We start from the raw sequence: 12,143 nt of genomic DNA, 5'->3' as shown, positions 1-12,143 counted from the left end.
CAGGGAATTAGGACTTAGCTACATGCATTAAGACCAAAGAAAAGAAATGCCCCAACAAGATAAAGAGGTGTGGCGGTGGGTGATCAGACGAACCAGATCCCCAGTCAGGGCCAAGTGTCTCTGATGTCATGGTTCACAGCCTTGGGAGGGCATGTGAAAGTTCTAGCCCCGGGAGGTAGTACTTTGTGGCCAGCGATTCCTTATACTCCTCCACCTTTCAACCGGAAAAAAGCAAGGTGGTGTGAAGGATACACTGCCCAACTGTTGGAGACAGAAGCCTGAAGATGTCATCGGCAGTTGAAGGCAAGGGAAAACACCTGCCCTTCAAACTGCAGCTTTCCCAAGCCACCAGAAAGCCTGCTGGCGTCCCCAGAAGCCCGGAGGGGGCTCAGCCTGTTCCCTTCCCCAGCCGTGTGTTCGGGTGTGGCCTGCCTCTCCTGGTCCAACTTCCCCCAAGCTTAGTAGCGGGCGCCTCCCTCGATCTGCAGCCCCTGGTCCAATGGGTGAATGCCGGATGACGGCCACAGATAAAGGCTCACTGCTCTTCCAACAAAGGAAAGCTCGGGCCAGAAGGCTAAGGGCTTGGGAGACAGCAGCTATCATCTCAGAAACCCTGTGTGCATCTTGGGGGCAGGGTAGGGAGGGAATGGTAGCTGCCAGATGAGGGGCTGGGTCCCTCTGGAGTGTGAGCAATACCAGAAGAGGTGACGACGCACATAGGTGCTTCTGGCAGGGTTAGGACAAAGCAACGGAGGAGAAAGGGACTTGGAAAAGAGAGAATTTTTCAAGTACCCAGGGTGGGGAGTAGTAGAGGGCTAATGACGGATGGCTTTCTCCAAATCAATGGCATCTCCTGGTTTTGGCCAACAAGTTCTGAGTCTGGGGGAGGCATGGGCTAGAGTGTGGGCTGAAAGGGCCTGTAAGCTACTAATGAGTGAAGAAGGGCTACCTCCATTAGGTCACTCCTGGCTTTGAGAAGAATCAGTGAAACCCAAAGCAGATCCCAAACCTCTGAGCCATAGACAAGGGTGGGAAGAATCCCACTTAAGGCTTACCCAACACAGAACTGCTGTAAAAGTCCCAGGAAACGCCAGGATCACCCTCTGCCCGGCCCTGAAGATCCGAGAGGTGATCTGATGAAAGAAGAGAGGGAAGTGAGAAAAGGAGGTAGGCTAGAGAAGGAACCTAGAAGCAAAGTATATCCATATGGGGTTAGGAGAATGGGAGATGGAAAGGAAGGACCATAAGAGGGGCTGGGAGCGACCCAAGAGAAATCCGCTTCCTGCTATCCATCAGAGGTTACAAACCAGCAGCCAACAACCAGCTCTAGCCCGCTTACTGTCTAGGTTTTGGCCCAGTGTTTTAAACCCCTATAATTTAATTAACTTCTAACATTTTAAAATTGGGAAATTTCACTTAAAAATTCGGATTTCCAACTTTTCTTGAAAAAAAAAATCAGGAGATCTGGCAACACTGCATCCACATTCCTACATGTCAACAGTTGGCTGGAGGGAGAGGCGACATGTGCGTTCTCCAATTCAGCAGGCCCCACCCAGCCTGCTCTGCTCTCTAACACGATCAGCCTAAAGGCATTTAGGCCTGCGACCCCTGCTTCAAATGATGTAGGGAATTACTCTGCAAGCAGAATCCTAGACCTATCCCAGGATTTCAATTCCCTGTTGGTCACAATGTTCATATATCCAATCGCGATCTTGCCAATTCAAAGTAAGATAAGGAAGCATAATTCCTTCTGTTTCGTCTTTGAAAACATGGTAGGGAGGGGAATGGCCAAGTTTATCCTCATGAAAACCTATTGCTTCCACTCCTAGGTATATACCCAAAAGAATTAAAAAAACAGGTATTCAAATAAAAACTCATACGTGAATGTCCCACAGCAGCTCTATTCACAATCTCCAAAAAGTGGAAACAACCCAAATGTCATTCAGCTGATGAAGGGATAAAAAAAAATGTGGATAAACACTATGGAATATTATCCAATCCTCCATTAGGAGGAATGAAGTGCTGTTACACACTATGACATGGATGAAACTAGGAAAAAAGGAGGCTAAGGGGTTAGGACTCAGTGTTTTTTTTTTTTTTTTTTGGCTGCACCACATGGCTTGCGGGATCTTAGTTCCCGACCAGGGATTGAACTCAGGTCCTGGCAGTGAAAGCACCAAGTCCTAACCACTGGACCACCAAATTCTCCCAAAAAACCCCATTTTAAAGCCTTTGCTTACTTGATCTGAGAACAGACATCAGGTCACCCCTTAGCCTCCCTGTTCCCTAGCTAAGCATCATCTAGGTGAATTGTTTCACCTCTCAGCCCCATGTGGACAAAAAGCAGGTTTCCATGACAAATTCAACTGTGTCATCTGTGGGCACATGGCCCAGTGGTTGCCAATATGCCACGTAGTACAGTTGACAAGCTGATTTAGCTGTGACACCTGGGCAACAGGACAGGAGAGAGTCCAAAGGGCACAGGTGAGGTGAGGGTGCCCCCTGAAAACCAAATCCCAGGAGGAAGCTGGCAGCCACTCTTAAAGGAGCAGAGCTAAGCTTCCCGGATGGAAGGCACCGCCACGGTCCAATATACCTTCCCTTTGGGTCACACATTCTATCAGCAAAAATGCCCATCAGTTGTTGTGAGCTACTGAAAGAAATCGTTTTTTAGCAACCTTCTAGGAGATGAAGGGTTTCTTCCGAGAGGAAAAGGCAGTCAGAGAGAAGCATTCAAGTAATGGCTGAGCAGCCGGAGGGGAAAACCTATCGTCATGTACATTAGATCTTTTGTGCATTCTATGAAAAAACTCTGAGGTCACGGCTGCCAGCTTATTTCCTCTTCTGTACCGTGTGCCATTTGGGAGTTAGAAGTAATTCCTTCCAAAGGCCTCTGTCAGGTAGGTGTCTATTCTGTGCCTAGCCCTGTGCTAGGTGTCCCGGAAGATAAAGGAATGAGATCGTAAGTTCCCTAAAGGCAGGGCCCACGTCTGTCCTGTTCATCACTGTCTCCCTGGTACCAAAGCCCAGGTGCCTGGCACACAGTAAGAGCATAATAAACACATGGGGAAAAAAGTGGGCGGCGGGGCAGAAATTACTATAAGGCGAGACTCTAAAGTCATGTGCTTACTCAGCCTGGGTCCGGAACATATGCATTCAAGTGACTGCTGTCCCCCACACAGGTCACACGAGGACTCCATCAGAGCAGCCCTCGCTCACCACATTCCTGGGGCTCTTCTCTTGGAGCTGCCTTCAGAGACCCCGGCACACTCCTCTAATTTTCCTCGCTGGCGACAGATCTTTGTCATTTGCAGGTGAATTTGCCTTTTTGAGACAGCCCAAAGTTAACTGGCACAGGCAAAGATGCCAAAGTCGGAACAGGCCCACGAGTGGCATACAAGAGGAACCATCAAGGTCTGCTTGACGGGGCAGCTTTGAGGCACGTTTCCTCACACGTCTTCTCGTACAATCAGGATGAGGAGTGACTCCTTTTCCCTGATTCTCCCTTGCCTTCCCCTTAACTTTCAGTTCTTTCCGCTTTCCTTGCCTTCAAAAAGAACCCTCAGCCCAGCAATCCCGCTCCTAGGTATATACCCCAAATAATTGAAAGCAAACAAATACTGAATCAAACAAATACTTGTTCACGCGTGTTCACAGCAGCACTAGGCACAATTGCCGAAAGGTGGCCACAACCCAAATGTCCGTCAGCTGATGAATGGATAAGAGAAAATGTGATCTATCCATACGAGTGGATATCATTCAGCCTTAAAAACATGCCACTACGTGGACAGACCTTGAAAACATGACGCTACGTGAAAGAAGAAAGACTCAAAAGGCCCCATACTGCATGATCCCATTTCTATGAAATGTCCAGAATGGGCAAATCCACAGAGACAAAGTAGACAAGTGGTTGCCAGGGGGCTGGGGGGTGGCGTGGGAGTAGAGAGCAACTGCTTAATGGGTATGGGGCTTCATTTTGGGGAGATGAAAATGTTTTGGAGCTCGATAGAGGTAGTGGTTGTACAACACTGTGAACACACTAAACGCCACTGAATTGTTCACTTTTAAATGGTTATTTTTATGTTATGTGAATTTTGCCTTGATAAAAAAAAATTTTTTAAAGTACTCAATGTGAGCCGTGACCCTGGCAATCAGAGTTTCTCTATGTCCCAGGGTCCCATCGTACCCCTCCCCATCTCCTCCAACCAAGTCACCAGCTGAGGGACATGAAAGGAGAGAAAAACAAAAAACAAGCAGTCTTCGACATGGGGTCATATGGCTGAGGTCTCTGGCAGGAAAAACAAAAACCTGTGATTCAGTGACCTCAAGTGGTAAATGGCTAACCCTTTCATCAGTGGAAGGAAAAGCAGTCCTGATACTTCCTCCAATGCCCCAACCCAAACTGCAACAATTCCCCCCAGCTCCCACATTCTTTCTGACAGAGGACGAAAAACGAGTCTGTTTTCCCTTGGGTAGGTTGGATATTATTCTTTTCTTCAAAGGGTCAAAGGGAAATCAGTCACATGCCTGCCTGTAATCTGGCCCAAGGAGGAGGTCTTCCAAAGGCCTCTCAGAAGGTTTGGATGGCTTGGTGTTCCGAGCCCAAGGACGAGAGAGAAAAGGTTCACTGTCTGACCTCCAGACAGTGTTAGGCCAAGCCAATGTAGGAAAGTCCACATTTTCAACCCACACGAATTACCAGCGTCTTCTGCTTTACAGAAGAATTCACTACAGGATACCATCCCTTTATATTTAAAAGAGGATTTGATTCCCAGACTTTTCCAGAACAGGGGACTTGTACAAAATGAGGATGCTCTACATGGGGCACAACCCTGAGAATCTCTCTGGCTCGCCGTTTCCGCCCTTTACACCCTACAGGGACTCGCCTTCATTTGCTGCCCAGTGGGATCTCCACTAGGGGAGGAAGAAGACAATTAATCTATGGAGAATTTGGTCAGGCAAATGCTTGGGGATGAAAAGCAAAAAGCTTCTTAACTACGTCGGCCAGACAGGCAAGGTAAAAAGAAACCCGGAAGTCCACACGGAGGCATCTAGGTGTAGGGGCCTCCCTAACCCTCAACCTCGTGGTGCTTCCTGCAGCCACTCTACCCAGTGGTTCCTTGAGATTTGGGGCAGGGGAGAGCTATGGAGATGAAAAAAGAGATATACCCGGTTCAAGGAATCAAAAAGCTCCTGGTGATGGTTGCACAACATCGTGAATGTACAAAATGCCACTGAATTGTTCACTTCAAAATGGTCCTGTTAGGTGAGTTTCTCAATTAAAAAAAAAAGGCGGTGGGGGGGGACTTCCCTGGTTGCGCACTGGTTAAGAATCCGCCTGCCAATGCAGGGGACACGAGTTCGAGCCCTGGTCCTGGAAGATCCCACATGCCGCGGAGCAGCTAAGCCCGTGCGCCTAGAGCCCGTGCTCTGCAACAAGAGAAGCCATCGCAATGAGAAGCCCGCGCACCACAGCAAAGAGTAGCCCCTGCTCGCCGCAACTAGAGAAAGCCCGCGCGCAGCAACGAAGACCCAATGCAGCCAGAAATAAAGAAATAAATTTATTTATTCTTTTTTAAAAAAGGCCCTGAGTAATACTTCTCATCCCCCCCAAAACAGCCTTTGGCCTCAAGTCCCTCCTCCCGGTGCCTGCCTCCTCCGGCTGCCAAGGTCCTAGCCAGATTGAGCACTTGCCCTAACAGCCAATCAGAGCTCTGTCTTCAATCGGCACTCAGTATTTGCATGGAAAAGAGGTGGCCCAGTTTTAACACTCCTTTCAGCTCCTGGCTCCCACTATGAAGTTATAGCTCCATGCCCATAAAGTTGAGAAACAATGTCAAGATTTGAATGAAGGTGCTCAGCCTGGACAGGCTAGGAAGTGCCACAATTAAGAAAAGTCTTTTCTTGCGTCTGCAACACAGACTAGCATCCAAGTTAGTTTAAGGAGGCATCAAAAGGCTTTCTAGTAGTTGGGATTAGTTAACAGACATGAGAAGAGGAGAGAAAAACGTGTTTATTTCTAATTTTGTAACTACTTAAAATGGTTTCAACATTCAAACTCCTTGGGGATTTTGGAGAAGGGGTCCGGGAAGAAAAGACTTTGCTTACAACTGTGGTCAGAGACAGCTTTATTTGGACCCAGAGGGCCCCAAGCCCTCAGGAGGGCAGTCTCTAGCCCAAAGACACCCCTAGATGAGACCTGCTGATCAAAGGAGAGCTTCGTGCAGTGCTTTTATCATGTTGAGATGCTCTGGATGGTCCCGTGTGGCAGCTTTTCCTGGGAATTGTGTGGAGTGCAGACAACATGCGTGCGCGTGGAGGAGAGTGCATGCGGTGCGTGGGATGCAGGAAGAGGCCACAGAGGGTGGCTTGCCCCGAGCCCCGGTGATGGTCCAGCTAAAGTGAACAAGAGTCCTCAGTGGCCCAGAACAAATGCCTGAAGGAGCATCCCCAAGGGGCTCCACCCCTCACAGACAGGGGCCTGGGACCCCAGAGCCAGCAGAGGGAAGAGGCAGTCCTGCTCCAGCCAGAGAGGCTGGGTCCTGCTGGGGGCGGGAGGCCTGCACACAGTGGGGGGCCCACAGGGATGAGTTGGTCTGGCTGCGGACTGGCTGGGGGCTGGCTGAGCAGGAGTCAAGGGCTCCCTCAGCGGCCTCCTATCGCTCCCCCTCCAGCTTTCATTAGTACCTAGAAGGCAATTCCCACCTAGTCCTCCTTCCATGGGGACCTTTAGCTCAGGTTCCTTTGTTTCTTCCTCCATCATCAGCCACCTAGTTAACCTTTGTTCAATAAACAAATGAGCCCCTGATTGGGAGCCCAGGACTGTATTGGGGGAGGCGTGGGGGGGGCGTGGGGGCATGGGGGGAGAGTTCGGGGCTGAGGCCACAGCCCAGGAGAGAGGGAGCAGCCTCGGGCAAATCCTTGACCCTGTGGGCTTCCAGGCGAGAGGCGCTGAACCACAAACACTGAAGCCTCCGAGGAGGATCAGCGACACAACTGCCAGCTGCTCCATCTGACCAAGTGCCGCTCAGGCAGCCTGAAGAAGTCACTGCTAGCGCAAGGGCCAAGCTGTGATGTCACGAAGGAGGCGGGGTTCCTTCATTCGGAGGTCAAGTCTGAGGAGATTCCCACTGAGCATGCCCAAGCTAGACTTCCCTCCTTCCCTCCTCCCTGCTGCCCAACTCGCCAGAGCTATCTAACTGCAGACAAACAGCTGTCATCCGCTAATAAGAAAATAAAGGCAAGTTGGCTTGTGGCCCTTGCCATGGGCCTTAACACTACTTTTCCAGAGGGGGCAGGTGAGGGAGGAAGAGAAAGGAACAGGAGGATGCAGAGGGAACATCAGAGTTACCACAGAGTGTCAGGAATAAAGTATCGGAGGGGTCCCAAGGGTTGGACTTTGACCACCAACAGGGAGAAAATACAAAGTGCAAAAACAAAAGCAAAATGTTAAGTGTCACTTCTTTGCAACCGACATACCATTCAAAGCACAAGTCCACACATTTTGCCCCCAACTAAATCTACTAGTGGGGCTGCTGTCCACAGGGAGGCCTCCCCACATACCAAACGGGGAAATGGGTCCCCGCGGGCTACCAGGGCCCTGAAGAGGATGCGTGTGACGTGGACGCTCAAAGCACAGGGACAAGAGGAAGCGACCTTCTGACTTTTTAAAGTTCACAGAGATTTCTGAGCCACCAGAAGGAAAGCCCGTGAAGAGGGCTGACACCCCTCACAGGAGGTGCTTGAGATGGAGGAAGATGAAGGGCATCTCGGGAGCTCAGGGATCAGAGGCCAGCCCCAGGAACAAGGTTTTGAGTCTGGGCCGTACTCACCACTCAGAAAGCGCTTCATGGTGTCGCTACTGGCCAGCTTCATGGCCGTCTGTCCCGAGTAGGTGGCCAGCGTGGGGTCAGCCCCGTAGGACAGCAAGAGCCAGATGGTTTCCAGGTTGTCGTTGACCACCGCATCATGAACTGGCCTGCGAGGTGATACAGGGTGAGAACAGCAGGGCCCAAGTGGGAACCTGGGTGTCTAGGCCTCAGGCCACCTCATCAGGGAAAGCAAACTGAGCTGACCCCAGTGTAACGTGGGTAAGACTTAGGGCAGGGGAACCACTTGCTGGCCTGCACTGTCCTCTATCCCTACCTTTCTCCTCCCTCCCATTTCTCTCTCTTATCTTTCCCCCACCATGACGGGACAGTCCCCGTGGCACAACGGAGCTCCGCTGTTAGCTCTGGAGCTCAGGAGAGAACAGGTCCCTGACTGAGGATAAACTTAGAGCAGATGCTGGGGGATATGAATGGAAAAACCCAGATGATTGCCCCAGAGCAGGGATGAGCAGGGCTGCTCCACACACCAGGCCGGTGGCCAAGCGGAGCCTACACCCTCTGACCCAAGTCCCCCCACTCGGTATGCAACTTGTGTCAGTTTCACTCAGGATGTAGGCCCTCGAATAGAGCACAGGAGAATGGGTGCAATTTCTTTAAGACAATGGCAGGTGTCTTTTTTTTTTTTTTAAGTATACAGAGATCAACTCAAGAATCAAATCTGGGATGTTACCCTGAGGTCAACCTCCCATTCCTAAAGCCCGAGATTCTGCCTGAGACAGGTGCACAGGATGATCCCTAGACAACACCAGCCTCCCCTCAGTGACCAGCGTGGACTGGCCAGCAGGAACTCATCCAGCCTTGCCCTAAACCGGTCCGAACTGGGGCAGGTTCTCTTGAGGGAGGGGCTAAGCGGGGAGTTGGGAGGCGGCAGGGGGTAAGGGGAGCAGCCTTCTTGCCTCGTGCCGTCCTGCGCGCTGCAGTTTACGTTGGCACCGTGCTCCAGCAGGATGTTCAGGATGTCAGTCCAGCCCCGGGAGCAGGCCTCGTGCAGGGCCGTGTAGCCAGCGTTGTCACGGTGATTCACATCTTCACTGTCTTTCTGGAGGCAGTAGAGAACAACGTCCTGTGGGAACAGGGAGAGCGCCGTGAGCAAACAGAGGCCAAACTCTGGAAATCACCCTAGTTAGGTCTGAAGCTCTCCAACTGTCCAAAGAGTCTCAGAACCTGCTCTTTAGTCCAGAGACTGACAGGCAAATCTCAAAATCTTTTGCCAACAAAATCAGTCCTGAGGTGCCGTCGCCAGCGGCTCAACTTCCGGCCGTGTCCTCAGCCACGGGGAGGCAGTTCTAATGACCGAGAACACTCGTCTGGGTGTGGTTTGCTGGCTGAGGCCCTCAGAGAGGCTCACCTGCCCACCCAGAGCTTAAACCCTCAGGCCTCAAGTGTCTGAGCACTCTTTCTGTAGTCTGGGGCTTTTTGAGACAGCCCCAGACCAAAGAAATGAGACATGTGCTGGCAAGCACAGCCCCTGGCAGTAATTTGAGAACAAGGAAGAAAGAATTGGTTTAAGTACTATCCCTGGATGCTGGTTTTAATTGTTTTAAGTACTATCGCTGGATGTTTATCCCTGGGCAGTCAATTCCAGGCCTCCCCTCAAATCAAGACTGTTCCAAGGATAAGCCAGTAAGGTCACTCAGCCATAGTAGTGATTAGCTTCCCTGGGCTGAGACGACAGGACCAGAAGCGGGACTCCAGGCCTAGAAGCTGCCTAGCTAGTCTAGGATGAAGCTGGTGAATACGCTGACGGGGAGGGGAGAGGCAGCCCCTCTTCTGAGGGAAAGAGGCTGACAGCAGCTACCAGGGGCCTCTCATCAGCTCGCCCAGGGCCTGGTGAGATGGGACTCAGCCGTCCTGACTGACAGCTAGCTCACTGGCTGGCTGGCTGGCTAGAGCTAGCGAGCGCGCAAGCCTGCGTGTGCCCGCTGCCTCTACCCAGGGGACCACAAGGCCCCCTACCCTCCTCATCAGTGCAGATGTTGCCTCTTCCTCCAGGCCTCAGACTACTCCTCCCTCCCTCCCTCCCATGACAGGCTGTCCAACTTGCTCTTGCCCCATCCTGATTGGTTGGCCTGTGGTTTCCTGTTGGCTGGTTTGGCCCCAGGTAAAAGAAGTTCACTTAAAGGGCAAGCGTTGGTCATCATTTTTTCTTTCGATCTCCCTTGGCAGCTACCCAGGCCCCCACACGAGGTGCTCGAGACAGATACGTGGTTTGCCAGTAAGACACTGTCAAAGCGGCTCTCCCATGCCAACCAGGCTGGCTGGGAGTGCAGCTGTCTTTAAATGAGTCAGTTATGGGTGTCGGAAGCCTTAAAAGAAAAGAGGGCCTACTCTGAAGCCCAGCAGCTCCACCCTTCAGAGCAAATCCTGGGGAAATAATTGGTGTGGCGGGCAAAGGCACATGGTCAAGGAGCTCATATCAACAAAAATGTCCAACCAGGTAACTGCATGATGGCAAATGAGTCAGGCTTCTACCCCTACCCTGGCATTTGGGAATCAAAAAGACTTTGGTGTGAATTCAGACTCACATGTACGTAGTAGCTGAGTGATTGTGGATGTATCACTTAACAGTGCTAACCCCTGATTTTCTCACCTATAAAATGGGGTTAATAAAACCTACTGCCATAGGCTTATGGTGAAGATGAAAGGACACGATGTAATGAGAACTCAACACGACAAAATAAACACCAGCTTCCTTTCCTAATTTCTTTTCGATCCATAGGGAAGTAGCATGAGGTGGGGTGAGCTCATCTCTGCCCCTCCAATGTACTCCTGACTCCACCACTACCAGAAGCCAAAACGAGGGGAAGCTGGAGAGGGACGTAAAGAGTGAACGATGATCACCCCTGTCCCTCTCTGAGTGGGGGAGCCACGGCACAGGGAAATTCAAGACGACATAAAAACCCCCAAATCCCATTTCTGGCCTAGGAATGTACTGGATGATACTGTGTTACCATTTCAATTCTGTTCATCCTAAATTGCCTTTCAAAAGGGTTTGCGTTCCCACACACCACGCCAGGGTCAAGGCGGCCCCAGAGGCCGTCTGCGCAGTAGGAGGAGGCCAGCCTGGGCTCAAGCCCCAAACCAAGCCTTGCCCAGGCCACAGAAGAGCCAATGGGGAGAAGCTTCTCCACAGATGCTCGGGCAATGGCATCCTGTGGCTGGGGGGGTGCTCCTTACCTTATAGCCAAGACGGGCCGCCCGCTGCAGGAGGGTCTCGCCAGCATTTTTGTTCACTATGAGCCGACGAGCCTCTGGGGGGATCTGCCGGGCTGCGGGTGACTCGGAGGCCTCCTCTGGGCCAGCACTTCGGGACTTGGAGGGCGTGCATGGCTCTGTGGGTTTCGCTAGGGTGGGAGATTTGGGAGATCGTGTCTTCTGCTGGCTCCAACGCCCTTTGCCCTGGAAAGCAGAGACGCAGTCCTAGATCAGCACAGGTCCTCACTCATTTCTACCTGGTGAGCAGATGCTAAGGGGCTCAAGTCCTCAACCCCAGAAACCAAGGAATAATGATGGGATTGGAAAGCACAGGTTGAGGAGACATCCCAGCCTCTCTCAAGCACTCTGCATGCCGTCTTTACCTGCCTCGGTCCCCGTTTATTGCGGTTTTTACAAGTCATCTCGATAAATAAGTGGGAGCAAACTCTCAGAGTAAAGAGAAGTGGAGACAGCTAGCTTTGACTAAAGAGGCACGGCTGTGGAAGCCTTCACTCGTGTTGCAAAAACCTTTCCCCCACATCCAGCCCTCACCAGGCTTTTCCCACCTCTCATCACACTGTGTCCCCGATCACACTCACGCCCCGCTGGGCTGGTGGAAAGCGATCAAGCCCACGAAGCAGACAGACCGGCTTTTGAATCCTGCCTCTGCCAGCCACTAGATACAAGACCTGGGGCAAGACCCAACCTCTCGGAGCCTCACTTTTTCCCTTGCGGGGTCTTTGAGATAATGAACTAGAGCAGCTCCAGAACAATGCCCAAGGTGGGTGCTCACAAAACGTTAGTGTCCTTTCCTCATGAATGACCCCTGCATGTCTCCTTTATCCTCCCATCTTGAACTGGAATGTCTAGAGAAAGTTCCCATGCCTGGCCCAGCACTGTTTAGTGAGTCTATAGGGGCAGGTAACTTGTCTCTTTCAGATGAAGGGAGGGGACTTCAGATGGGGAGGAACTGTGTTCGAGGAGCTGTACTAGAGGAACCAGACCCAAGGCGCCTCATCTGCACCTGGACCTAAGTTAGATGATGAGATTCGAAACCTG

At 51.5% G+C, this 12,143-nt stretch overlaps 1 protein-coding gene across 5 annotated transcripts in view; it reads right to left on the bottom strand.

The window, feature by feature from the left end:
* Positions 1 to 12,143, bottom strand: part of BCORL1 (BCL6 corepressor like 1) — a 60,516-nt gene that overhangs the window by 4,329 nt on the left and 44,044 nt on the right. For all 5 annotated transcript variants that reach the window (XM_033407066.2, XM_049704450.1, XM_033407065.2 and 2 more), the window contains 4 exons: positions 11,067 to 11,288; positions 8,786 to 8,952; positions 7,833 to 7,978; positions 1,056 to 1,133 (listed from right to left, as the gene is read on the bottom strand). In XM_033407066.2, the coding sequence (XP_033262957.1) occupies positions 1,056 to 1,133; positions 7,833 to 7,978; positions 8,786 to 8,952; positions 11,067 to 11,288 (613 nt within the window). The remainder of the gene's footprint in view (positions 1 to 1,055; positions 1,134 to 7,832; positions 7,979 to 8,785; positions 8,953 to 11,066; positions 11,289 to 12,143) is intronic.

Source organism: Orcinus orca, chromosome X, assembly GCF_937001465.1.
Source record: "Orcinus orca chromosome X, mOrcOrc1.1, whole genome shotgun sequence".
Classification (NCBI taxonomy): Eukaryota; Metazoa; Chordata; class Mammalia; order Artiodactyla; family Delphinidae; genus Orcinus; species Orcinus orca.
Note: the sequence above shows the minus strand (reverse complement) of the source record. Positions and strands in the feature narration are given on the sequence as shown.